Source organism: Canis aureus, chromosome 27 (genome assembly GCF_053574225.1).
Source record: "Canis aureus isolate CA01 chromosome 27, VMU_Caureus_v.1.0, whole genome shotgun sequence".
NCBI lineage: Eukaryota > Metazoa > Chordata > Mammalia > Carnivora > Canidae > Canis > Canis aureus.
Genome location: NC_135637.1, coordinates 37,349,870 through 37,372,644, shown reverse-complemented (window position 1 = coordinate 37,372,644; position 22,775 = coordinate 37,349,870). Strand labels below are relative to the sequence as shown.

General features: G+C 51.9%; 1 protein-coding gene across 5 annotated transcripts; it reads right to left on the bottom strand.

The window, feature by feature from the left end:
* Nucleotides 1-260: 260 nt before the first annotated feature.
* Nucleotides 261-22,554, bottom strand: ANKRD22 (ankyrin repeat domain 22). Of its 5 annotated transcripts, none has more exons than XM_077874819.1 (7): nt 22,319-22,554; nt 21,079-21,277; nt 9,222-9,428; nt 5,099-5,206; nt 3,605-3,682; nt 1,232-1,330; nt 261-861 (listed from the first exon to the last, which is right to left on the bottom strand). In XM_077874819.1, exons 2-7 carry the CDS (start codon nt 21,097-21,099, stop codon nt 784-786), a joined length of 591 nt encoding a protein of 196 aa, XP_077730945.1. In that variant the 5' UTR covers nt 21,100-21,277; nt 22,319-22,554; the 3' UTR covers nt 261-783. The 5 variants fall into 5 exon arrangements, with proteins under 5 accessions (XP_077730945.1, XP_077730944.1, XP_077730946.1 ...); XM_077874818.1 differs by having other exon boundaries at nt 22,324-22,554; XM_077874820.1 differs by lacking the exon at nt 22,319-22,554 and having other exon boundaries at nt 9,237-9,428; nt 21,079-21,437.
* Nucleotides 22,555-22,775: the final 221 nt, after the last annotated feature.

Here is a 22,775-nt window from a genome sequence, read left to right as displayed (position 1 = left end):
GATTTTACCCGTGAACAGCGCAGCCTGCAGAGCGGCCTCGCACAGAGGAACTAGCAGGGTGGAGGGGTCCGGCTGCGGGAGCCCCTGAAGTCGGGGGGCCTTGGCGTGTGGCCCCAGAGCTCGAGGCCCTCGAGCAGGGTGCCTGGGCTCAGCCTGCGACCCGCGGCCCCGGAACGAGTCCCATGTGGGCTCCGGCTCCTCCTCGGCCCCGCTGCCCCCTGGCTGCGCCCCCGTCATCTCCCAAATAAATGAAAGTCAAAGACAAGAGGGCCTGTCGGCTCCCGGGGGGAAGAGGGGAGGCCCCGAGCCCCGAGCGGCAGCGCCGCGTCCCCTCCGTGCAGACTCCCAGCGGGACGACACGGGCTTTTATTGGAGCGCGTGGCCAGTGAAGGTTCACAGAGGAAGCGCCCCGTCCCGTCCCGCCCGTCCCTTCCCTTCCCGTCCCGTCCCCGCCCGACAGTCTCGCTCCCCCTCTCGCTCCTGCAGCAGGACTGAGGAGCCGGTCCCCAGGCGCCACGGGGAAGCGCAGCCTCCAGGAGGGCGGCTCATCGGAGCGACCCAGGCAGCCGCCACCTCCCTCCTCGGGACACCCTGAGTCTGAGACCGAAGCGGACCCTCCGAGAGCTGCGGGGTCCCCAGCGGCCACCAGCCAGGAGCTCCCCGGAGCGGCGTCACCGTGGCACCTGCCAAGCCGGGAAGCGCCCAGGTCCTCGGCCGCCCAGCGGTGCAGCCGGTGCAGCCAGGGACGCGATCCAGTCCCGCAGGTCTCCGGCGTCCCCAGGGTTAGGAGCCCTTCCTTAGCATGGCCTCAATCTGCGGGAAGCGCAGTCTGCGCGCCACCTCCAGGCAGCTCTCGCCTCGCTGCGGAGACAGAAGTCACGGTCGGTCGGTTGGTCGTGCAGCAGCGCCAGGCCCAAGCGGGGACTAGCCCCTCGGCGAGGACGGGGAGCTGCGCTGTCAGCGTGGGAGCCGGTTGATTCACCCCAACACGAAGCCGCCGCTGCTGGGAGGGCCCTCGGGCCGTGGCCTCGGATTCCTTTTTTTTTAGGCTTTTATTTATTTATTCAAAGAGACCCGGAGAGAGAGGCAGAGACCCAGGCAGAGGGAGAAGCAGGCTCCCTGCAGGGAGCTCAACCCGGGACTCGATCCCAGGACCCCAGGGTCACGGCCTGAGCCCAGGGCAGGCGCCACCCCTGGGACACCCCCGGGACCCAGGCCCTGGGATTCTTACCTTGTTTTTGATGGTGGGGTCCGCCCGGGCCTCCAGCAGCAGGGGGACGAGCGTCTGGTTCTTCATCTGGCAGGCGTAGTGCAGCGGGGTGCAGCCGGCCTGCAACACACGGGCTCAGCGCTCGCCACCGCGGCGGGTGGCCCTCCCGGCCAGGACGCCCCGTCCCAGGGCACACCCAGCAGACACTCCTGGTCCGCAGCGCCGCCACCTCCCCGCCCCCGACACACACGGGCCCATCCTCTGTGGGTGTCGACCCAAGTCCCCACAGCCTGCAGCAGGCGGCGGAGGTCCGGGAGGTCCGCGGGGGCGCAGCCCGGAGGGAGGCCCCCAGGCCCGCATTCTGGAACACTGGACCTGCTCTGTTGGGACTCGCTCAGAACAGCGGCGACAGATGACAGGACCGTGGCCTCAGTGTGCGGACACACCAGAGATACCCCCCCGCCCCGGTCCCCGCGGGTCCTGCCCGGGCACTCCCCTCCATGAAGCGGTGACACGCAAGGGAGCCCGGCTCGGAACCTCCCCGCGTGAAATAAAGGGTCCAATTACCGAAGGGCACGTGCACGGGGCACCTCGAGGTGGAAGGGAAAGGAGTGTGACTGTGAGTGTGAGTGTGTGTGCGTGTACACGGGAATGACATGCGCAGCCAGACACAGACACAGGGTCACAGAAAGACGTCCCAGAGAAATCGGGGTCACAGGCAAAGCTCCAGACCTTCTGAATTTAAACGGGGAGACCAGGAAGAGGCCTCAGCACGTCTCCTACCTCGTCCTCTCTGGAGGGTTTTACTGATTCATGAGAGCGAGCGAGCGAGCAGGGGAGGGAGAGCGAGCCGGGATGCCACTGCCCCTGCGCCGGAGCCCAGACCCTGAGGTCATGACCTGAGCCCCCCCCGGGCGCCCCCACCTAAGGGCTACCACCGGCTGACGTGATACACTGCACGGCTGCCTGAGGAAAGGGCGGGGCACAGGAGCCATCTGCCCGAATCCATTCAAAAGTCCTATTTTAGATAGAAGAAAAAGCATGCATTTCATGAACTTATTCTCACATATTCACACACACTCAGGCATGTGCACACGCACACACACATACGCACATGCACAGACACCCACATGCACACACACCTAAATGCACACACTCATGCATGCACACACATGCACACACCCATATGAACACACTCATGCATGTGCACACGCACACACACATGCACGTACACACCCACATGCACACACGCACGCGGAGCTCCCTCCATGTAAACACATGATACCAACAACCAAACTAAGACGATGTAAATGAGCAATAGAAACGGGGTGGGCACATCTCCTGCACCGCGGAACAGTGGTAACACACGTGCACACACGCAGAGGCACACAACAGGAAATAAGTTAGGAACCACAAGGAAAATATTGGTTCTCGTCTACTCAAACTTCAACCGGCTACTTTTCCGATAAAGACCCGGGAAGCCAAATAGAAAATGAGCAAATAAAAGCTCATAGAAATAAACACTGGATGCAGTTACGATGGCTGACGGGAGGCCGAGGAGCATGGGGTCGGGGCGGAAGGTGGAGACAGAGCCTCGGGCCTAGAACCAGGAGGACGTGAGAGGCTGCTGCTGGGCGCCGGCCTCACGCTGCCGGCCGGCCTGGTCCTGGTCCCGCTGACCCGCCGACACCCGGGTCCTCCGGGCGCTCCCTGCGGGCCGGGCGCCGCCAGCCTTGCGATGCAGGTCCCGTCAGTGTCCTCACCTCACAGCTGGCAAAGCCGAGAGTCGGGTGGGTTTGAGTGGCCACAACGCCCACCGGCACGGAGGGACAGGCCGGGTGACACGGACGCATTCGGCCCCCGGTGTCCTAACGTCCCAGGATGGAAGTTCCTTAGCGGAGCCTGCATGTCCCCTAACTTCTCACCAAAGGCCGGAGGTTCCTTTAAAAACGTCCTCGAGGGTGGCAGCTGGGGGGCTCAGTGGGTGAGGCTCCGGGCATGACCCCGGGGTCCTGGGGTCGCGCCCCATCGGGCTCCCTGCTTCTCCCTTTCCCTCCGCTGTCCCCTCCCCGCCCCCCGACTCGTGCTCCCTCTCGCTTACTCGCTCCTCTCTCAGATAGAAATACACAGAATCTTAATAGAAATAAAGACGTAAATGAAAACGTCCCGGAGCCGATGGAGGCTTCATCCCCGTGAGCGCAGCAGCAGCACCCCAACGGCTTCCAGGCCGCCTGCCTAGCAGCAGGAGCACAGAGAGAAAATGGGGTGCCAGGGAAGAAAAGGAAAACGCAGACGTGTCTAGAAAAACGCGGCCAGCGGCTTTGCAGGAGACGCGCCCACGCGGACAAACACCGACTCAAGTGTTTTTCCGGATGAGCGAGCGCAGGGACTTACGCAGTCGGTGGCGTTGACGTCGACGCCGGCGTCCAGCAGCATTCGCACCAGGGCCTCGTTCTGCTTGGTCTTGGACACCTGCGACGAGCAGCGGGTACCGAGCGGGTTCCTCGACGGGCATTGTCTCGGCTTCGGGCCTCACTTGTCTACTCAACGGGACTTACTGCGATCCCGACCCGTCTATGGCGCTCCCCGTCCTGGAGCCGGGGAGCCCTCCCTCCTGGGCTGTCCCGTCACCCATCCCATCAGCTCTGCCTGTGGCCCTGTGATCCCACGTGCGTGTCCGTGGTCACTCCATGGACCCGCTCCTCACGAGGCTCTAGCTCCCACCGGGCTGAGGGCTACCCCATCGGCCTCCCCGGCGCAGCGTGGGCTCGTGGTGGGCCCGGGGCAGCCCGTTGGGAGGGACTGGACAAGGAAGGAGATGAAGAGGCTCCTCAAAGCCCGCGTTTCCGGCCCAGTCCCCTGAGGCTCAGCACGCGACAGTGCGGACACCCGCCCGGCTGCTTCGGGGGCACAGGTGGGCCAGCCGCTGGCCCCGCACGACGCCCCACCAGTTCTCCCCCCTCACCCTGCCATCCCCCCACTCCCGTCCTGCAGCCCCACCCCTGCGGCAGCCTCTACACGGGTTTTCTCCTCCTCCTTTCTCTGAGGGAACGTAGGCCTTTCGGGTCCTTCCCCTAAAACATCCTGTCCTGGCGCTTAGGCCTCACGCGTCACAGACGTGCAGCGCAGGCCCATGAATACGCCTGACAAACGCACGGTCAGAGGCGGTTATTGGTCACAAGCAGCATTTCAACCAAGGCCTCCGGCTTTGAAACATCCGACCGTCTTGGGGAGCAGGGTTGTGGGTCAACAGATCCTGGCTCATCACCCCCGTGATGGTCTCGGAAGCGAACGGCCGGGCCCCCGCCAGCCCGGAGACCACACACATGCCAACGCCAGGCCGAACACGCAATTAACTGTTGAAGAACTTCCCCGGAGTATCAACAGATCATGTGTTTCTCAGTGACTTGTGATTTTTCTCCTTCCCATAAACCCAAGCATCATAATCAGCGTTATCGCAGTTAACTGGATTTCTGTGACTTTTTTTTTTAATTTTCTAAAGATTTTATTTATGTATTCATGACATTTAAATACCCAAGGGGGTAATGACACTTCCCGCTGGAAGACTGTGCTGGAGAAAAGAGGTGATAAGGGAATTTTTTCTTAAAATTCAGGATTTTCTGCTTTCTTCAGAGGATGCTTAATCAAGGTTAATTTATTTTTCTAGTTATTTTTATTAGTTTATTTTCTGATTATTTATTTTACTACTGATTCACCTGGTCGGCTACCTTTCTTCTTTCTACGTTTAGGACACGAACCAAGAGCTTGTTTGGTCCCTGGTTCTCTGCCTCTGACCGGCCCAGGCAACCCAACGAGTCACAGTATTAACCCCCAGCGCCCCCGGCGTGCACCCCGACCCCGTGAGCACCCGGGGTGCCACTCACTCACCATCAGGAAATACCCAATAAGCAGAACAGGCATCAAGAGGATGATGAGTAGGTAATCAAAGAAGGTGAATCTCTTCTTCACAGCATAATGCAAGCAGTTTCTCCCTTTCTGAAAATTAAGAAAAGGATTGTTTATTAATATTTGTCTCAGGTTTCACGTTTTCAGATCGCAAAATCAAAGAGTTTCATCTCAAAAATAAATAAATAAATAAATAAATAAATAATTTTTAAAAATTAAAAAAAATAAAAATTTAAAAATTTAAAAAATTAAAAAATTTTTAAAAATTTAAAATTTAAAAATTTAAAAAAATTAAAAAAAAAAAAAAGAGTTCCATCTGTGGGCCGCCTGGCTGGCTCAGTCGATAAAACATGCGACTTTTGATCTCAGGGTCATGAGTTCAAGCCCCATGTTGGGCAGGAGAGCTTACTTTAAAAAAAAAAAAAATACTACATTATTAAAAACAAAGTTGGTTTGTGGTTTTTATTTCTATGGTACCCATGGCAAGTCTTTGTGTGGAGCGTGTCTGATTCACGAGACCACGTCTCCATTGACTGGGATGTCAAGCAGAGCACAGCCTGAAGAACAAGTCGGGGGGAAGCCACAGAGCGACAAGAGTGACAAGCTCATCTTATTAGTCATCAAAAGATGGATTTTTAGGGGCCTCAGTGGCTCCTCAGCAACAATCGACCCTTTGTTTCAGTCCTGGTCCTGACCTCGGGGCCGTGGGATTGAGCCCAGTCCAGGGCTCCATGGGGAATCTGCTTGAGACTCTCTCTCTTCCTCACCCTCTGCCCTTCCTCCCATCACACTCTCTTTCTTGAAAATGAATAAATAATTTTTTTTAAAAAAAGATGAATCCTGGGGCACCCAGGTGGCTCAGTGATTGAGCATCTGCTTTGGGCTCAGGGCGTGACCTCGGGGTCCCGGGATCGAGTCCTGCGTCGGGCTCCCTGCATGGAGCCTGCTTCTCCCTCTGCCTGGGTCTCTGCCTCTCTCTCTGGGTCTCTCATGAATAAATAAATAAATCTTTAAAAAAAAAAAGAATTCTTACGTGTGTGTTAGTTTTGAGGGCAAAGCATTGAGATACAAATATAGGACTGAATTCAGTGTGAAATGCTATAGTCATCCCTGAACATCTATGGTATAGGATTATGCCTCCTGTGGTTTGTCGACGGGAAGACCTTGACCGCGGGGCGTACCTTCCCTGCTCTACACGCATACGCGCACCGGGCGAAGGATTGGGATGTGCAAATACATCAGGTGATAGACTTAAGCTTCTAGAGGTTGTGGGGGATGTGAAACTTCAAGGTCTCATGACCAAACAGAGGGAGACAGAAATAAGCACAATAAAAATAACGCAAACCAGGCCACGGTGACTGGAATGCCAACCAAGTCAATGTGAAGAGAGAGAAAGCCAGAGAGAAAAGAGACACTACGTTCTGCTTGAAGGAGGCACTGTTCTTAAATAAGAGCACCTTTTCACTTTTTGTCTTTTTATTTTTATTTATTTTTAAGGATTATTTATTCCTGAGAGACACAGAGAGAGAGAGAGGCAGAGGGAGAAGCAGGCTCCATGCAGGGAACCCGATGCGGGACTCGATCCCAGGACCCCGGGGTCACGCCCTGGGCTGGAGGCAGACGCTAAACCGCTGAACCACCCAGGCGTCCCCTTTTTGTCTTTTTAATACCAAGGTATATATGTTCCCTGAAAAATTTTAAAAACTACGCAAGTATATAATGACAATGTAAAATCAGCCACTTTCAAAAAAAATAAAATAAAATAGAATAGAATAGAATAGAATAGAATAGAATAAAATAAAATAGAATAGAATAGAATAGAATAGAATAAAATAAAATAAAATAAAATAAAATAAAATAAAAATAAATAAATAATAAACAATAAATAATAAATAATAAATAAAATAAAATCAGCCACTTTCGAACAGCCCAGAAATATCTGTTGACATTTTGTCTGTATTGTCTTCCAGTCTTTTAAACTGCATCGTGTGGAATTTGAAACTGCAGGATCCTACCGCATAAGCAAAATTATATCTGCAGTTTTTTTTCTCAGTTAACAGTTAGAATGTGTGCATTTTCCGTGCCTTTTAACACTTCTAAACATCTGACTGTAACGGCTGCATGACTGTCTGTTGAACGGAGCTATTCCAATCGATTTACCAAACTCTACCTGTTGGACATTTCAAGATTTTAACTCTTTATTCTTACGAATTATACTGATAGGACGCCCTGATTCACAAGGTTTTGTCAACATTCCCTGATTCGTCCTTAGCAAAAGTCTCTAAAAGGATGATTGCTGACGTGAAAGGTATGAACCCTTGTTAAATCGTGCTCCGCTAAAACCATAAGGATTTAAACTTCCTTCCTGACCAACACTCAGTTTCCTTTTTTAATCCTGGTCAATTTGACAGGCCAATGGGGTGGGAAAAAAAGGAAAAAGTATACTTATGTTTTAATTGGCTTCCCGTAGAATTGCTGTTCTCTAGTAGGCATGCGCATATGAATTGCCCCAGAAATGTTTTAAGGCCTTTGTCTATTTATTACTTCTGAAAATACGTCGTAAACATAGACTTAAGAAATGAGAAGGCACCGGTTAAATTATTTATGTACCACGATCAGTAGTGGGGAAAAATTAAGATTACTCATTCAATATAAAAAATAGTGAAAGGGAATAAAGGGGAAAGGAGGAAAAATAAGTGGGAAATATCAGAAAGGGAAACAGAACATGAGAGACTCCTAACTCTGGGAAACAAACTAGGGGTGGGGGAAGGGGAGGAGGGCGGGGGGTGGGGGTGACTGGGTGATGGGCACTGAGGGGGGCACTTGATGGGATGAGCACTGGGTGTTGTTCTGTATGTTGGCAAGTTGAACACCAATAAAAAATAAATTTTTTTAAAAAAGATTACTCATTCAAAAACCATTAACCATGTTTTAAAAAATAGAAAATGTAAGCCTTGTTCTGATAAAATCTCTATTTTTCTAACGGATCCCTAGAGTCCTTTCCGAGCTGCTCATGATACCAGGGGGTCCCAGCAGGCTGGTTCAGGTTCTCTGCTTTCATGGCCCCCTCCCCGTGTTGACCCACACTCCTCGGGGTGTGCTAGGGAGACGGTGTTGTACCCCACTGCGCGGTGCTCCTGTTAGATTCAGCACAGGCATAACTTGCATTTATTTTTATTTATTTATCTATCTACTTATTTACTTATTTATTTATTTGTTTGTTTGTTTTTACGACTTGCGTTTAAACTCAACCAGGCAGAAAATAGTATTAAGTACGAACAAGAAGGTCCAGTAGAGATCCATTTTCCGAGAATATATTATGGCTCCAAATGAGCTGGTGTTGGACTGACACAAAGGGGTCAGCGGGGTCCTGCCCCCGTTTGGCCTCACTGAATGTGTGTCAGTGGGAACAGGCCACTCATGGTCATTAGTTATTTTTTTTCCTATGTATTCATCGTTCTTTCCTATGTATTCGCTTTTGCTGTGAGGCGGACACTGGATGCTCAAACGTGCTCCGACCGGATGCTCACAGCAATGGTCCTGAAGACCCACCAGCAGGAGCCGCATCTGGGTACAATCTCTGTGCCTTCTGTGGGGCTTCAAGGAGCCTCTGGGTCACGAGCCTGCTAGTCCTTGACAATCTCTCTCTGGCTTTCTTCAATCCTATAAGCAATCCTATAGGCAAGGTGTAGGCTCTTCTGGAGAACATTGACCTAGTAGGTAAAAGCCTAATGACATAGCACCGCCAGGTCACTATTTTTTTCCGGGAAATCTTTCTGTGACGGTGAAGGGGAGGGCAGGGGAGGCAAGCGGAAGGAACAGCAGGGGCAGGAGGAGGAAAAGAGGGAGAAGCTCTCACTAGTCAGTGAGTGAACCATTAACCTTTCTTTTCAGAAGCAGGAGGACGTAATTCCCCACAAAATACGCCTGCTGCTTGAGCTATGATTTCTTTGCCTTCTTAGCCTAATAGAATAGTACGTGTCTGTCCCTCTAAAGTAAGGCCAAAAACGAAATGTTGGTGCCAGGAGCTCCGCGCAAGGAGCACGGCATCCATCACTGCCGTGCGGGGGGCGGATGACCATGGTCGACGGCTCCCTCCACTCACGTGTAATGGGCTCACCCGGTTTTTGAGGTTGACGTCAGCATTTCTTTTTAAAAGGAAGGAAACGATTCTCAGGTGTCCTCGCCTGCAAGCGCAGATCAGGGGGGTGTCTCCATTAAAGCCGTCTCGCACGTTGATGCAGGCGCTGTCGTCTCTTACCAGCTGCCACACCTGCCCAAAGTCGTTCTGGTAGGCCGCCTGGCAGATGGGCTGAGGGGCGACACGCGAAAGCAGAGTTTCAATACGGCTCTAACGAAGCCCCCCGTGAGAGGGGTCCTCGCCCATCACTTGAAACTCAAGTGTTCCCAAGCTGTGATCGTAGGTGACACGTTCGGTCTCCATCACGCCGCGGCTTGAATCATTTAGAAAGTGTTAGAATGAGCTTTGCAAGGCATGATGGGAGCCTAACAGCAAGACCGAAGCCGACCTCCCCTTGCCCCATGGGCCCCCCCGGACCCCTGTTCTCAATGCCTCAGTTTCGGCTCCTTCCATCTGGGCTGCAGCCCTCGCGGCCCCTCCGCACGGGACACCTTTGCCCCCGTGTCGTCCCCCTCCAGCTGCGGGCGAGCCGGCCCTTCAGGTCACCACTCAGTTCTCCCCTTATCAGGCCTTCCCAGGCCAGCGCTGGTTCCCCACAATCGCCACCTGTCGCTCTTTCCTGAGGATTCCTTATGGCGTGGCCCAGGCTGGTGCACCGGGAGGGGCTGAGGCTCAGGCTGCCCTGGCCCTCGTCACCCCAGGTCCCCCGCCCGGGGCCCCGGAGGCCAACACTCCACATTCTCAGGCTGATTTTATTCAGAAGCGTGAACCAAACCCGCCGCCCAGAAGGATGCGCGGCGCACAGGTGGCGCTCAGCCGGCGGGATTTACTGCCCCTGCGCGTCCAGGCGGCTCTCCTGGGCGACAAGGCCGTGGCTCCCGTGCGGGCCGCCGCGGTCGGGTCGGAGCACAGAGGCGCTGCCCAGCTGGAGAAGCAGAGGGACAGCGGCTGGAGACGGGCAACATGCGCCAGCTGCGGCCCCGGGCTCGGCGCTCTAGGCTCCGAACTTGCCAGACACCATGGTCCCGAGCTTGTAGGGTTCACCCCTTGAGCCCAGGGCCCCACTGATGGAGCATCCTAAGGAAAGTCGGCTCCGCAGCAGAGGGAGGCAAACCTCTGGGCCCCAAAAGGACGTGAGCACGAGACACGGGTCCGAAAAGCAGCCCAAACGCACAATGACGCACGTCACCTTCCTGCCACCCTGGCGTCACCCCGGGAGCAGACCTGGTCACCAGCTGGGCTGCCGCACGGGGCCCCGAGCAGCTGGACCGACGCGAGTCTGCCGGCAGCAAACTGGCCCGACGTCTGGTTCCGCGGCCACCGTCCTGCGGCCCGTGGGCAGATCCCTTCCCCTACGTGTGTCCGTGTCCTCAGTCACGAAACAGAGGAATGGGGCAAGTCGTTGTACGTTGTCACCCCACGATGGCCACACGCTGGAACTCAAATCCCTCCCCAACCGATGCACCTTCCGCATCATCTGTAAAGCCAATGGGTGACCCTTTTTTAAAAAATCACGGCATTAAAAATAACGGAGTATTTCATGTTGTCATCCAGATTTCCAGCTGCTCTTAAGCAATTAAAGGCTTTCCAAAAAAAACAAAAACCTTAAAAGCCTTGACAGCCTGAGCTCACACCGGCAGGGGACACCGCAGGGGACACCGGGTAAGGGCCCTTGCGCTTGGGCTCCTGAGAATCTTTGCAGAGAAAGAGGAGGGAGGGGAAAGGGAGCTGGTCTGCCTTCGAGTGCTTCCTGGGGCCCCTGGAGTGACCAGCCTCGTGGTCTCTCAGGGTCCGACCCTCAGGGTCCCTCCCGGCCTCCCCCAGCCCCGCACACAGTCCTGGCCGTGCAGGGAGGCGTCCTCCAGGCTCATCAGCCTCCTCCCAGTGCCCAGCCATCTCAGAGAAGGTTCTGGGCCCGCGTAAAGCCCCAGCGTCCCCCAGCGGGCAGCCCTCGCTGAGCCCAGGGAGGCCGCCTGGAGGAGGAGGCTGCGGAGTGGGGGGTGGGGGGGTCAGGCAACCCGGCCCAGAGGGAACAGGTGCAGGGGTGCACGGTGATGGCGGTGCCTGTCCCCCCCGCGCCGCCCTGTGAGGCCTCAGGGCCCAAGGCCCGGGCTCCGTCCTCAGCAGGACCGACCCCGTGGGCGGCACGCAGGCCTTGCCCCCCCGCGCCCTCCTTCACCCCGGCAGTGAGGCCGCCCTGACCCTGGGTCCTCCAGCCTTGGCTGCCCTGCCCCGTGCGCTTCGCCATGGAGCAACAGCCCGGGGTGGCTGGGCTGGGGCCTGCCCGGACCCTTGCCCCTGCGCCGCTGTGCCCCCCGCGCCCCTGAGCCTCTTGCCCCTGCACCCCTCATCCCTGCTCCCCTCGCCCCTCTCCCCTGCATCCCTGCACCCCTCGTCCCTGCTCCCCTCGCCCCTCTCCCCTGCCTCCCTGCACCCCTCGCCTCTTGCCCCGGCACCCTGTGCCCCTGCCATGAGCCACCTGCCCTCCAGCTGGTTCGGTGAGGTCCAGGGCCACCTCCCTGCCCACCGCACAACCCCTCCCGCCCCGCGGGCGCTTCCCTGGGCCTCCGCCTTCTCTCTGCAACCAGACCCCGGCCTTGACCTGAGAGCCTGCTTGCTGCTCCAGCGCAGGGGGCCTCAAGCCTGGCCAAGCATCAGGGCCCTTTGATTTTCTTAGATTTTTTTTAAAGATTCTATTTATTTATTCATGAGACACAGAGAGAGAGAGGCAGAGACCCGGGCAGAGGGAGAAGCAGGCTCCATGCTGGGAGCCCGACCTGCGACTCCATCCCAGGACCCGGGGTCACGCCCTGAGCCCAAGGCAGGTGCTCAACCCTGGGCGTCCCAGTAACCTAGGGGGGAGACTGGAGCCAGGTGGGGGCGTTAGTGTCACCTAACACAGGGAAGGTTGGGAACCTCTGCAAACTACGCAGGAGGGTGCCCGGGGAACAATAGTGGAGCCGTGATGACCCTTATGCTAATAAGAGGTGAGGAGCGGCAGAAACTCTGGAAACCAAAAAAAAAAAAAGAAAAAGAAAAGAAAAAAAGAAACTCCAGAAACCTGGACCGTCAGGGACGAGCTTCAGTGCGCTTTACTTGTCCGACGTCTCCTGGCTTTCAAAATACCCCCAGTCTGGGTGCTGGAACCCCAGGCCCAGCTCACTTGGGGCCTCACTCCCAGGCCCTCAAACTGAATCGGCAGCGGCCTCTCTCGGGGACATGTGACACCTGCAGCCTGCGGACGAGCGACTACAGATTCTGCGTCTATTATCTAACATGACCACGTTGGGGCGGGGGCTGCGGAGGTGAGGCGTCAGCCCTCAGGTCATGGCCTCAGGGTCCTGGGATCCAGGCCTGCCTCTCCCTGCCCAGCCGAGCCGCCCCCTGCCTCCCCCCTGCTGCACTCTCGTTCTCGCTGTGTCTCTCTCTCAAATAAATAAATAAAACCTTTAGAAAAAAAAGTAATGGGGCTTCCCTGACTCCGGGCCTGGGGAGAGGTCCCGCGGGTCCCTGGCGGCCGTCAGGGGACCGGGCGGGCTGCTGGGGAACCTGCTCGTGCTGAGGCTCCAGCCCCATAAAATGTCTCATAACAACTTCCGAGGAGGATTTGCGCCCTTTGAAGCCAATGGATTCAGGTGGACCCGCGCCCCGGGGAGGGTCTTCCCAGGAAACCTGGAGGGACGCCCCCCCCCCCCCCCGCCCCGTCGGACTCCCCCCTCAGGGACCGCGGCAAGGGTTTCCTTTTATTCCAACAACTGATCTCAAGCCTTTCTCTCTGAGGAGTCATTTGGTCGCACACTAGGGTTTGGAGACTTTTAAGAAGTTCCTTCTTCCAGACAAATACAAAAGGCACAGAGTTTTTTTTGTTTTTGTTTTTGTTTTTGTTTTAAAGGTTGTCTTAGGCTCCCTTAGCCCTTCTGTCCCATGAAGGAAGGCCCCGGAAGGGGCTGGACTGTGGGGACTCGTAGCAACGAGGACAAACGGAGGCAGGGCACACAGCTGCCTGTTTTGTGTTCTTTCTCCAACAAGATCTGCTGGGGACAAGTCGTGTCTGCCGCCAGGAGGCCAGAGGGGCTGCTCGCGGGCTCGGACCCAGGAAGCTCGACGCCGGCAGCAGCAAGGGGAGAGAGCAGGAAAGCCTTCCCCCACCGAGGAAGACCAACGGGGGCTCTAGCCCCCAGGATGCAGCAGATCAGAAGCCCAGGTATCCCCCCAGCACCCCAGGCCTCCGAACAGGTGAGGGCAGGGCCCGGAGGAAGTGAGGACGTGCCCCCCACAGCCTCCGGGGCTTCGGGCCCCCCCTGCCAGACGGTGGCTAAGCGAGGGTGAGGAGGCCGGTGCCGGAGCCCCGCAGCTTGGGCCATGCTCAGAGGCAGGACGAGCTCTGGTCAGCTTCATGGGCCTCCAAATCCCGCAGAGACAGTAGCCCGTGGCCCGCAGCTGGCCGAGCCGCTCTTACCCACGGAACCTGCACCCGCCCCCGCCCGTCGGTCCCACTGGCTCAACGTCGAAGCTTCCAGTTCTCCACACACCCATCCCTCCGTCGGCGGCCCTCCCCCCCAGCTTCCGAAGACGCCGTTCCTTCCTCAGAACTCCCCCCCAGTGTCCCTAACCCCGGGGGCCCTTCAGGTCAAAGAACCTGGGTACACCGCTCCCCCCCTTATATCCTCATGCTTCCTTGATCTCAGTGGCCACTATTTATAATTCTTTTTCATGCATATACGTTCGTTTTTAAAATTGGTAGCTCCAAGAGGCCAGGGTCCACTCTCATTTGGTTATCACCAAGTCCCAGAAGCTACCATGTGCCTGGAATATAGTGTGGTCCACAAATATTGTTGATTCAACAAATGAGTGAGTGAGTGAATGAATAAATATTTACAAAGTTTTGGTCTTGATTTCTGCTCACATACTCAAGTTATCATTTCCTTTTAGAAATGTGACTTGGGGGATCCCTGGGTGGCTCAGCGGTTTAGCATCTGCCTTTGGCCCAGGGCACAATCCTGGGGTCCCGGGATTGAGTCCCGCGTGGGGCCCCCTGCATGGAGCCTGCTTCTCCTTCGGCCTGTGTCTCTGCCTCTCTCTCTCTCTCTCTCTCTCTATCATAAATAAATAAAAATAAATCTTTAAAAAAAAAAGAAATGTGACTTGGTACATTACCATTTGTAAAATAAGGAAAGAATTGAGAAACCAAATAGAGCGGAAGCCCCATGGTGCTGCTTTTTTCTGAATACACAATGCCAAAACTAGGGGTTCAACATGCAGACAAAGTAGAGGGAGCTGGTAAGATCGCGAAGGAGGCGTTTTGTTTCCATCATCTCTGCCTTTTCTTCTCTCGTATCGCAGAATGACAGGACACTAAACCCAACCTCACCCTGCTGTCTTCTTTTATAAAGCCCCATGGAGTTCCTGGTGTGGTCAGTACTGAATTATAAGTTTTCTTGACTTCCAGTCCAATGGCCTTCCCATTGCCAACAGCTCTCACCCCGTCTCCTCTTGACTCAACCAGCTCTCCCCCAAAACCCTATTTAACCTCCATTTATCGTTAGACCTTTCCAAATTTAAAGGGAAACATCATTCTGATGTTATTTTCAAGACATTCCCCCCGCCAGCCAGTAGAGTCAAGAGTCCACAGAAGAGTCTACATGTCTGTTAAGTATGAATTCCTGACGCCTCGGAGTTGAGTTCTTACACATCTTCCTTCCTTCCAAGTTGTGTAATACTTTGCAGTGCAGTACTGGTCTGCAGGGTACGAGCGGCCCGTAGCTCTCTGCTACCTGGATTCAGTGTTCCCTATCCTTTCCCTCGGAGAAACAGGGGACAGTGTATCCTAGCGGGGAGGAGTACTGGCAGAAAGCAGAGGGGTTAAGACCAACTCGTTTATGGAATGTGGTGTCCCTATTGAGAAAGTAAGTGGGCAAAGAACCGACGTGTTCATCAGTGGTGGAAGCATAATTTCCCTGAGTAGACGAACTCAAGTCTCCTCTCCCAGCCCCCAGTCTCTAGCCAGGAAGTGCTTTTAGTTGCATAACCCTGGGCAAGTTACTTAAACTACCTTTGCTTCAATGTTTTCATTTGTAAAAAAAAGACAATAATAGTGATTCTCTCATATGGTTGCTGTAAGTATTAAATCAGTTAATACGCATGAAGTGCTTGAACATGACCCCATATATAACAAGACCTAATTAAATGTTTCCTGTGATTGTAAATAGTATGAACAAATATGTGTGATAAGGACTTAAATGAGTCAGCCCTGCTTGAGGGCCCAGCTTCCTTAGCAGGGGTTGGTTATTCCAATCTAGGTTCTCTCACTGAGCTCTAACACACCCTCTGTTCAGACGCCAGGACCAACCTGGGAATGCTTCCTTACTCTCTCCTTCTTTCTTAAAAATATATTGGGGGGCACCTGGGTGGCTCGGTGGTTGAGCATCTGTCTTTGGTTCAGGGTGTCATCCTGGGGTCTTGGGATCGAGTCCCACATCTGGGTCCCTGCATGGAGCCTGCTTCTCCCTCTGCCTGTGTCTCTCCCTCTCTCTCTCTCTCTCTCTGTGTCTCATGAATAAATAAGTAAAGTCTTTTTAAAAAAATAGATAAATTAATAAAAATTAAAAAAAACTGGAAACATCCCAAATGTCCACAGATGGATGAATGGATAAAGGGGTGGCACACACACACACACAATGGAATACTACTCAGCCATAAAAAAGAATGAAACCTTGTCATTTGCAGTGTGGATGGACCTCACTGAGGGCATCATGCTAACTGAAATAACTCAGAGCAAGGTGAATACCATCTGATCTCACTTATGTGTGGAATCTAAACAATGTCAACAGGAACAAAATAAAATCAACAACAACTACAAAATCCAAGACATGAGAATAGATTGGCGGCTGCCTGGGGTGAGGTGGAAGAGGTGGAAGGTGCTAAATTGTTGAAGGGAGTCAAAAGGTACAAATTCTGAGTTATAAACGAATAAATCATGGGGACATAATATATGTCTGGAAGTAGCTAGGAGAATAGATCTTGAAAGTTCTTGTCACAAGAAAAAAGTGTGTAAGGATCTGTGGTGATGGACGTTAACTGACCTCAGTGTGGTGATCATTTTGCTACAAATACGGGGTCATTACCCTATACGTCTGAAACTAATATAATGTTATGTCAAGCATTCCCCAATACATGTGTGCATGTCTACATATACAGAATATGGACCCCAAATCCATCCCGGCATAATAATTATTTTGAGCTGAAGGCAACTGAGAAGAAGCAGATTTAAGGAAAGCTCTCTGCCTTCCTCCTATTTAGCTAAAAGCATGACGTAAATTTGTGAAGGAAATTCCCTCCCAGGAAGAACAGAGGTTACCCTTGTCAGCCCAGAGAAGGCACCAAGGGAATCGACATAATAAAATGTACTAAGTAGCCCTCGTCTTCCATTAGCGCCACATTATATTTCACTTCCACAGTTTGCCACCCTAGACACTCAAAGCCCTTCTCCCATGTCTGATCGCTCCTCTGATCAAGCATCGTCTTTCTGTTGAGATGCTGCAAGATCCCAAGTACTAATCACCCTGGTGAGTTACCCCTCGATGAATGCTCCCACACGTATGCACAATGCCTGTGCTAATAAATTTCTGTTTGCTTTTATTTTGTTAATATTTCAGTTGTCAATCTAACTTGCAGGGCTCCAGGCAATCAACCCGAGATGAGAAGAGGGACAAGGAATTTTCTCCTCCCCTACAGCTCTAAGGAAAAATGACAAGCCTACATTCCCAATCTAGAAAAGCTTCTCACACTCAAGGCGGGAGGTGGAACTTTATTAAGTTGTTTTTTTGTTAAAAAAAATAGGTGCCTTGGTTAAGGGTACACGTATCCTGATGAGCACTGAACGATGTGTGGAACTGTTGAATCACTGCATCGTACACCGGAAGCTAATAGAACCAACACGGTGTGTTAACTACACTGGAATTAATTTTTTTCCATAAAGGTGCTTTTGGCAGTATAGGACCAAGGGTGGGGCAGGACTGGCTCGCTCTTGCCCTGTTTTTCTTTATACCTAGGAAGCACAGAGCGACTGACACGGGGCAGAAAAGAGAGCGGTGCACACATGACAGATGAGTAGGTTATGTTTTCATATTTGAGGGATTACTCCAGAGCTTCTCAACCTCTTTAAAATTGGAGATGGGAGAGTCTCACAAAAGGTCCACCCCCCAACCTTCTGCATCAGGACATCCCCCCCCCCCCAGGGTAAGAGTAAACTGTTGTTTTTTTTTCTTTTCCATTCACAGGTAATTCCCACTCCCACATGCAGCGACAGTTGCAGCTTATAGAAAGCGAGCTAAACTTTCTTCTGATCTAAAAGGACCCACTTCTCTTCAGCACTTACAACCATTGCTCGAGCCAGATTACTCCAGTCCTAGGTGTGGAATAACACAAAGTCAGTCTAGGTATCAAGAAGGTGGTATCCTGGGATAATAGGTATCTTCAAAAACTTCAGTGGAATTGGTGCAGCTCTAGAACCCACTGCCTTGGACACCATGACTCGGTCAATAGAAAATGCAAAGTGTCTAAAGCCGGCCCACAACCCAGAGCCCCTGGGACAGAGCTTCTTGAGAACGCCCTCCTACTAGCCCAGGATCCCCCGGGATCAGCTGTTGCTGGGGAAGAATGAGACAGCAAAATAAACACCTCCGTGCCACAAACAGCATCCTCGACCCAGCTGACACTAAGGAAGATTTAACCCTTATTCCTCATACAAACCTGCCACTCAAGCTAGGTTTTCCAATGCTTTTACTATCCTCAGTGGTGGCTACTTCTACCTTAAAAAGAAAGAAGAAGAAGAAAAGAAGAAGAAGAAGAAGAAGAAGAAGAAGAAGAAGAAGAAGAAGAAGAAGAAGAAGAAGAAGAAGAAAACAGAGGAGGAAGATGAGGAGGGAGAGAGGGAGGGGGTGGAGGAAGAGGAGGAGGAGGGGAAATAGTAGTGGTAGTTGATATCAAGGGGGAATTCTGCAAGTTGAGAAACTATTTGCCAAAAAGGGAAACAACTATCTCCTTTCCAGAAATGGTGGACTTCCTGGGGGTCCTGTGTGTCCCGTTGCTGTTAGCAGAGTGAGTAGACAGGGTAGAGATGGAAGGGCCTGGAATCCACTTCCACTTGTGGTGTGGAGTTGCATGGTCGCAACATCTGTGTCAACACTACCTTAGACTACCTGGGATCAATATTAATTAGGGACTTTGAACAATGACCAATGAGCTTGTAGGCATGTTAGGGATTTTTATTTTTATTATTTTTTAAAGATTTTATTTATTTATTTATTCATGAGAAACCCAGAGAGAGAGAGAGGCAGAGACACAGGCAGAGGGAGAAGCAGGCTCCCTGCGTGGACCCCGACGCGGGACTCGATCCCGGGACCCCGGGGTCACGTCCTGAGCCAAAGGCAGATGCTCCACCGCTGAGCCACCCAGGGATCCCCCCCCCCCCGTGTTAGGGATTTTTAGGGGTGCATGTATGCATGTGTGCTTGCACGTGTGTGGTTGTTGAATTTGTCTTTAAATATAGTAAATTCCAAGTCACTTGGTCCTCTGTATATTCGAAAAGTGAAAGATTCATTCCTTTTCTGGGGATATTCACACTGATACTGGAGGGGTTCAGAGTAAGTCTCCCCAAAATATGCCACTTTGGCATGTGAACTCCTTTTTAGCTAGAAGCAATCAAGATCCCACATGCTCAAGAAAAACTTATGCCCTCTCCTTAACTACCAAGAAGAATCTAAATTAGGGGTCTCTCCCAGAATGAGAGTTTTTACCAGAGAGAAATAGTATCTGAGTGACCGTGTGGGGGGCAGGGCACACGTCTAATTGCCAAATATCTGCTCTGCTTTTTGCCTGTGCTTTGGCCTCCTCTCTGTTAAATTTTGGGCCCCTCTTCCACGGCTTAGCTCGGGAGGGCTCCTGTCCCTCATCTCACCCTTCTGCCTTTAAACTCTCATGTACGTAGGGTCCCCATATGTACAAAATTCAATTCAATTTTATCCCGTCAATCTATCTCGGGTCAATTAAGTTCTTCGACGAGTGTAGAGGAAAATTTCCTTCCGCCCCGGCAGCAATACTTGTAAATAATTCAACGTATCTTACTTCGCCTTGACTCAACTCACTGCCTGGCAAAGAACAATTGTTCTAAGTTGTTGTTGTTGTTGTTGTTGTTGTTTTTAATTGTAATTATTAATTAATTGTAATTAATTGTAATTATTGCAATCTGGCTACTCAAAGTGTGGTCCAGGGACGGACAGCACGAGCATCAAGGAATTGAAATGCAAATCTTCAGCCCCATCTAGACCAACAGAACAAAAATCTGCATTTGAACAAGAGCCTTGGGTGATCTGTACTCACATTAAAATTTGAAGAGCCCTGGCCTAGAGCAGTATTTCTCTCCCCGGGGAGGTGAATCCACCGCTTATGGGAGACTCACCTGGGATGCTCCCCTAAAAACTAAGTCCCTGGACCCCACCGCAGACCAGACCGAGTGAAACAGACCGTCTGGGCTGGGGGCTCGCGACATCGCATTAAACAAGTTCCTCTTTTTTAGGTTCCTCAACCTGCAGGCCCTCGAGAGTCTGAGAACCAGCAGCGCAGGAAACTGCGCGTGTTGTCAGTTCGTATGTATGATCGCGTCACCCAGATAAAGCCTTTGAGCAAGACACACGTAGAATTTAAACCTCCTCAAGGTTGCGTTGACTATAGAGACTCAATGACTCTAGTCTCACTGACTAGAGGGAGGCTGGCACACATACACGCACCACGGGCATTAGAAATGATTCCAAGAGCCGAGAAACTGCCTTTGATATGAGGAGAACCACCTTGGGAGGTTCTGCTGAGCATTTGGAACGACATGCAGACTAACAGGTCAATTCTGTCCGAGAGAAAAGGGAGTAAAGGGTGAACAATGACGTGATTACACCTCTTACACTCTAGTTGACGTGTGGCTTGTGCGCCCCCGACACACTACTACAAATTGATTTGATCCTAATAGGTTACTTTCAATTCAGGGGAAGACCTTTTTGTATTCGTCAGATGTGAAAAGCAAAAACTCAAGCTATCAAAAATATATCCTGCATGGATACCCCTCCCATGCGGGGGTGATCTGTATTTATAATTGCTGGTAGTGAATCGCTTTTCAAATGCCAGGCTGAAAGCTGTCACTCCGTCTCTGCGGTTCCCTGCAAGAGCCAGTCTACTTCTGTATGGTTAGAAAATCCAATTGGGGGGCGCCCGGAGGGCGGGGGGGCTCAGCGGTGGAGCGTCTGCTTTCAGCCCAGGGCCTGATCCTCTGGGGTCCTGGGATCGAGTCCCGCATTGGGCTCCCTGCATGGAGCCTGCTTCTCCCTCTGCCTGGGTCTCTGCCTCTCTCTCTCTCTCTCTCTCTCTCTCTCAGGAATAAATAAAATCTAAAAAAAAAAAATCCAATTGGGTACAATTTTCACTTTCCCTCTGGAAGTTTGACATCAGAAACATGACTCCATTAATTCTATTTTCATGAGTTCCCGCGCGACCCAGATGACCCCACAAAAATCTGGACTTTGTGACATATATATATATTGTACTGTTCTCCACTCCGACCTAGCTAGAGCTTTAGAATCGCGAAATAATTTGCCTTAAAATACTAAATACATCAAAAAGATCTTCGTACACAGCATTTGGCTTTGACTTAACAGTCTCACAGAAAGCCAAACCAGAAAAGGACACATTTTTTAACAGAAGCAGGAAATCACATTAGAAAAGCAAGAGCAATTCTCAACACCTTTGGAACCTTCTTTCCAGAAAGGTCACATACCTCGGAGTATAGGATCCCCATGCTGGTCCTTCACAGATTTGTGCCACCTCTACAGCTTCTTGAATCTTCTGGCAGGATTTCTGATTCACATAAACTCCTTCCCAGCCAAGCAACAGATCCCTAGCAGCCGCGGCCCGTGGCTCGTCCTCTGTCCCCACACCTGTGAGTATTCTTCAGCAACACGGCGGCGATGCGCCTTCTGGAGAACCCAGAACCCAGCCCAACGAACACAGGCATTGGTTTACGGCGTAATGACCCAAGTGTGCATCATCCAGTGTTACAACCCCGAGGAACCGGTTTCTGAGTCATATTTGCTCCGCCAGTGGTGACATGAAGAAAAGAAGGGAGCAAAGTCAAGGGGGAAAGGGAAGTTCTCCCTCTGGCAGGAAGGACCCAGGGTTCAAAATAAAGTGCTGCGTTTCAGACATTTCCTTATTGAAATCTAGTTTCCAGTGGCTCTTGAGAAAGGCTACGGGTGACCAAACCCACTTGTTAGAACCTTGTCCATCTTGACTTTCATGAAAAATAATCCTCGAGAGGCGCCCGGGGGGGCTCAGTGGGGCAAGGAGCAGACTCCTGATTTGGGGTCAGGTCCTGATCTCAGGGTCCACGCTCAGCACGGAGTCTTCCTGAGACTCCTTCCCTTTCCCCCTGCCCCCACCCCCAGCTCAAAACACAAGAGAGGAAAAGACTCTTCAAAACTGTCACTATGGATTATGTGCAATCTTTAAGCACAGGGAAGGTTATTTGCTTTTCCCTGATGGTCCTGATTAATATAAACAAATTAAGGTAAAAAAACTAATAAATGAAGGTCAATCTTTAAGCTATATTATTTTAAATACATAAAGGTGTTCACTTTCAAGGGCGTTTTGAATAAAGCTTGAGTGACTCAACTTGAAAAAACCGGACTCAAATGCCAAAAAAACAAAACAAAACAAAAAAACACCCACAACTAGTCTCTTTGAAGAATCAGTCCCATTTATATCCTACTTAATTATCTTTAAATGTTTATTTTTTTAATTATTTTTTTCTCTTTTTTTTTTCTTTAAATGTTTAAATTATACTTCCAGTATCACTATGTTTAATTTTCTTTAATAAGCGCTTTGATTCTGAAGCTAACAAGAAGCACTTCCCCGGCTAACATGGGCTTGAAGAGCTAATAAACTTATTAACACAATAGATATTAAGTTGTCTTAAATACTTAAATATCCTAACACCACTTAAAACAAGAATCACGTACTTCACCTTGAACCTGGCTGTAGGCCCAGCCTCGCGGGAGCTTAAGAATGAACGATTCTGGGTTTCCAGGATGCACGCAGGTTCCTGGGTCTCCCGTGAGTACCCACGAGGCACACTCGGTAACTGGACTTGGTTGGTCCTTCTCTTGCTGGTCTGTCTCTTATTACGGGCGTCTGGGCCGCAAGCCTGGAGGGAGAGGCCGGGCTCTTGTTCCTCTCCACCATCTGACCCTGAGAACAACTCGCTGTAATTACGGAAGAGGAGCTGCTTCGCTGTACAAGTGACAGACAAACAAACCCATAAAAGAGAAATCGGCTCATTGCAATCGGTAAAAACCCTGCAGGCCCGTGAGGTTCACCGGTGTGACGCGGCCCCCAGGCAGCAAGGCCACGTTGGGCAGCTACAGACAGTAGATCTGAATTTTGGGTAAAGTTCTGAAATACCCCACGGGGCGTGCT

Bases quoted from the DNA above. Each gene is read 5' to 3' on its own strand.
- ANKRD22 (XM_077874819.1), bottom strand. From the start codon at position 21,099: ATGGGGATCCTATACTCCGAG. The intron at 9,429-21,078 runs GTATGTGACCTT...GTCGCCCCTCAG, and splicing joins TGGGGATCCTATACTCCGAG to CCCATCTGCCAGGCGGCCTA. The intron at 5,207-9,221 runs GTGAGTGGAGGG...CTTAATTTTCAG, and splicing joins ACCGGGTGAGCCCATTACAC to AAAGGGAGAAACTGCTTGCA.